General features: G+C 43.3%; 1 protein-coding gene across 7 annotated transcripts in view; it reads left to right on the top strand.

Annotated features, from left to right (window-relative positions):
- Window positions 1-1,814: 1,814 nt before the first annotated feature.
- Window positions 1,815-5,041, top strand: part of LOC147013883 (uncharacterized) — a 120,969-nt gene continuing 117,742 nt past the window's right edge. For 5 of the 7 annotated variants that reach the window (XR_015050548.1, XM_085851203.1, XM_085851199.1 and 2 more), the window contains exon 1: window positions 1,815-2,063. Coding sequence is in view for 1 of the 7 variants with exons in the window: in XM_085851202.1 (XP_085707328.1) it covers window positions 2,058-2,063 (6 nt within the window). In the remaining 6 variants the exon portion in view is untranslated. The remainder of the gene's footprint in view (window positions 2,064-5,041) is intronic. The other 2 variants (XR_015050550.1, XM_085851198.1) reach the window with 1 other exon arrangement.

Here is a 5,041-nt window from a genome sequence, read left to right as displayed (position 1 = left end):
TGCTCTCCTCTGTACCATGAGCTCCCTCCCTCTCTCCACACACTCTGCATACCCCTCTTTCCCATCGCCGGACAAGCCTTTTGGTATCTCTTGCCGTACATACCTTGGGCTTCTTCTGCCTCACGGGACATCGCTTTCTCCTCTCTCTCTCTCTCTCTCTCTCTCTCTCTCTCTCTCTCTCTCTCTCTCTCTCTCTCTCTCTCTCTCTCTCTCTCTCTCTCTCTCTCTCTCTCTCTCTCTCTCTCTCTCGCCTCTTTCTCATTGGCGCACATGTGATGTGGGTGTGTCCATGATCCAGGTTGCAGGAAATGCCACTGTTTCTGAGAGATCTTTCAACATAGCCCCCACCGTGCCTTTGATGTGTGAAAGACATCGCCGGTCCCCTCTTGCCCCTCCCTGCATGCAAAACATCATCTGCACTGCACACCACTGTATTATGCATGCAAGATGTGCCGCACCTTATTGCATACGGGAAAGCATTGTACTTTGTGCCACGAATATATGTGTGAGAAGGAACAAACAAAGTCCGACGCAGTGAAGACAATCCGATCAGCTTGAAGAATTAATGACCACAGACGGACCGAAAGTGCCCAATAAAATAACACGCAGATGGAGTTGCAATGGAGAGGGAAGCAGACGGACTAAGGGATGACTGATTGGCTGCGGGGTTGAAGGTAAGACCAATGGGGTGAAGGATTGTTGAATTGAGGTTTGGTGAAGGGGATTATTGGTGCATTTAGAAAGGCAGAGGGGGGATGTAAGACATCACAGCAGAGAAACACAAACTAATGTCAACACATGCCCCCCCTCCCCCAAACCCTTAGACAACAGGCAAATGTCTACCTACACATAGACTATTGAAATAACTCATTATTGGGTCACCGATGTGACCTTGTATGCTCTCAAATGCCTTTCTGTTCCATGGAGTATGTTTTCAAAACCGTTGCAATATATACATTGCCTAAAGAAAGTCTACACTCCACAACTTCCTTATGAAAAACAAATTCTACAAATTTCAGAAAATTAATTAAAAATGCAAAACTAGAATATGCTGGTGAGATTTGAGCTCTATTGCTGTATTCATTTGTGATTGGAATGATGCTGATTTGGAATTAAAATAAAGACATTGGGTTTAAAGGAGAATCAAGAAATGATGTGAGGGTGACATTTGCGGATTCGGTATTTGCAGTTTCGCCATTGTGACATCATTGAGATATTACCCACCTCACATCTGTCAGCTGCAGTAACATTTTTGTACAAGTGATTCACGAACCGACTTTCCATGCCTAACGTTCGACTGAAGGTGCATCAGGAATGTGGAATTTGCTGGTTCATGGTTTGGCATTCGCTGTTTCCACATTAACTTTCAGCGTTTGGGCCCCTTCCCGCACTTAGCATGGGTACCTCGCTAGTGATGACATAAATACATACATTTACACACTGTGTGTGTGTATATATATATATATATATATATATATATATATATATATATATATATATATATATATATATATATATATATATATATATATATACATATATATATATATATATATATATATATATACATATATATATATATATATATATATTCCTAGTCACCTGGGTGTAGTCGATGAGGTGAGAGCTGATTGGCTATTCCCTCCATTCACAGTTGAGAGATGTGGGTGGGTCTTTGATTTATTTATATATTGACTGATTTTGACCTTTGCATGTAGTACATGTTTGAGAGCCTCATTGGTATGCATTGCTGTCTACGCCATCGCTGATGATTTGCCAATAAGTGATGAAACCGGTCTGGTAGCTGAGGGGAGTGTATAGCTTTGGGATTGTCATGTGTACCATGTGTGAACGTCTTTATAGTTGTTGAGGAACTCTGGGAAGGGTTTGAAACAGCGCTTGGCACTTACCTTGTGTAAGTCTTCTTTGGTTGCTTTATGCAGCTACTTTGGCGAGAGGAGCATGGGAGGGGTCAATCATTTATATAATCCTAGCCACCTGGGTATAGTTGATTAGGTGAGAGCTGATTGGTTATTCCCTCCATTCACAGGTGAGAGATGTGGGTGAGTCTGCTTTTTTTTTACACACACACACACACACACACACACACACACACACACACACACACACACACACACACACACACACACACACACACACACACACACACACACACACACACACACACACACACACACACTTTATTAAATTTCTCGAATAGATTTATTGCCAATACACATACACCTACACACACAGGGACTGCCGAGCAGGCACGTAAAACGTCGGCCATTATAAATCATGCATGCAGTGTTGGTGTGAGAAATTTCTGAGTATATTTGTAGACTCATTCGCTCAGTGGGCTGTCACAGTGTAAGTGATGAGGTTCTTGGGTTTGAGTCCTCGGTTGAATCAGAATTTTTCTACATGAGCCCCATGCAGGAATTTATTCCTGTTTATTAAATATATATGTATGTATGTATACCAGCAGGGTTCCTGTGCTATGCATGGGAGGGATCCCATATACAGCAATATATATATATATATATATATATATATATATATATATATATATATATATATATATATATATATATATATATATATATATATATATATATATATATATATTACATACAGTGGACTTATGTGGGTTATTAGACGTTTAAAAAAGTAGGACACAGTGTTCCGCAAGTTGTGTGAACGGCGTACTGTGATACTGAATGTAATCCCTTCTCAGTTTTGGCTTTTGGGAGGTGGTTGGGGGGGGGGGGGGGCAAAGCCAAGCTTGCCATTTCTTGGCACTAGAGCGAGATAGAAAAAAAAGCAAAAAAAATGTTTAGGACAGCTGTGTTAACAGCACCAGTGTCAGGTTACTCTCTGGGTGAAGTGACGATTACACCATAGAAATTTGCGGAATTCAATTGCACGTGTATGTTCAAAAACGGTCATACTGTTGGCTTGTCTTGCAAGGTGATAATCCATGTATGGACATGAAGGAAGCACAGTGTCGTTTCTCCTGACACATCCAGTAAACTTACTCTACTGTCACCTCTTTAAAGGATCCCAATGAGGCCCCTCTTTTGTTGGGGTCGGTCAGGAAATATTTTTGTCCCAAGTTTTTTTCACAACAGGTTGGATGGGCCTGATGTTCGACTGAAGCAGATTTGGGGAGGAATTTGCAATTTGTTCTTGGTGACGATGATAATTTTTCCATACTCTTCGCAAAAAGACACCGTGGGATCTTTAAGGTTTACTAATACTGGCAGATTTGACAGCCAGTTTAACATCCCATCCGAGGGTTGGCACCTACCTGTGAAACACTAATAACAAGGCATAACAAGGAATTTTAATGCAGGAGTATTATATATATATATATATATATATATATATATATATATATATATATATATATATATATATATATATATATATATATATATATATATATATATATATATATATATATATATATATACTAGCAGAGGTACCTGCACGATGTGCAGAAGGAATTGAAATTAAGGAAAAAAAAAAAAAGGCAAGTACTATGTACAATTACAATTGATTAATCACATATAGTAAGCATGCAATACAATAATAATAATGTAACGATTAATACAATATATACAACATTTAATATAAAATAAGAGGCAAAACAGACAATAATACTGTTGTGGGCCGGGGACCGGTGGCGAGAACGACCGCGAGGTGGGGGAAGTTACGTCGCCTCCCACCAGACTTCCGGAATTGCAGGTCGTCACTCACGGATAATCCCGTGAGGCGGCAGGTCGTTTAACCGACCGTGGACACCAATACCCCCACCGCATAGCGTAGGGTCTTTTTGTCAAGAATCAATTTACCTAATTAACCATGCAGTGTCATCTACCGGGGAACCACGCCCTCGGTACGCCTTGCCCGAACCGGATCACTCTTCCAACTATGATGGAGTACCAACTACCAACACCGGATCGGATGCAGCCAATCGGAACTACCAAGAACGTACCGGCTGGAATGAACAGAATATCGGGGATAAAGACCCGGCTAATCTCAGATCCGAACCAGGCTTGACCAATGAAGGAAAAGACGAAAACGAACTGGGAACATTTCTAAAAATGGTTTATTTACAATCAACTTACAAAAGGACTCGGAGCAGACTTATCGCAGGATATACAGGCAAGATTTATAATGCTCAAACACTGAAACAGTTCTACTTAAAGACGGCCCACACACTCAGACGTGCACTCAGACGAAAATAAACCCAGGTGTATTGCAAAGGACCCGCACAGCCAGAGAGGGAGGTGAGCTGAGGTCACAGTTCTTTTGAGGTACCTGCATGTTGGAGGGAAGGGATGCTCCATGGTGCGGCACCTGTCAGTGGTCGTGCAGCCCGGCCCACAGCCACACGCGTGGAGACCGTGCCCGCGAAGGAGCCCGGGTGGAGCAGAGTGGAGTCCGAGACTGGGATCAGGGCCACCGACAGGACCCACGAGAGACCCGGTCAAGATCAGGCGCCATCGAACCAGCGCAACAGACTGGCCACCGAGGCGAGACGCAGGCAGACCCTCTGCGTCACGACCCTCCTTCTTTACTTGGCAACCCGTGATTCCAACCGTCTCGCTTCAACGCTGTTCCTCCCCAACCTCAGACTCCAGCTAACATGGCCGACCTGCACAGAATTCTCTCTCTACCCTCTCAGGATGGTGCCGTAATATTTCTCCCAGCCAAGGACTCTATGCTTAGGATCGCTTTGTAACCCATAGATCTCTCTCAGTGGGGAGGGGCCTTGGTGAAGCCAACGCCACTGTCCGCCCTGATTGGACAGGGCCTCCATGGGTCTGCTCTTTATGGGCGGGATTTCGACCATACCGGGAGAACCCCCCCCCCCTCCACGTGTGTCTGGACTCATCAAGTAGAAGCCACAACACAAAGATTTTGCCCTGGCCAATGGGCCTTCAGATACATCAGGTGGACAGTGGATCGTGATGGGGGATGGAATATGAAGATTTATTACCCGAACTCAAAAAACATCGCAAAGCACCCCTTT

This window comes from Eptatretus burgeri, chromosome 13 (genome assembly GCF_056783735.1).
Source record: "Eptatretus burgeri isolate ZD-2024b chromosome 13, Ebu_testis_v1, whole genome shotgun sequence".
Classification (NCBI taxonomy): Eukaryota; Metazoa; Chordata; class Myxini; order Myxiniformes; family Myxinidae; genus Eptatretus; species Eptatretus burgeri.
The sequence above is the reverse complement of the archived record's forward strand: the minus strand, read 5'-3'. Positions and strand labels throughout refer to the sequence as shown.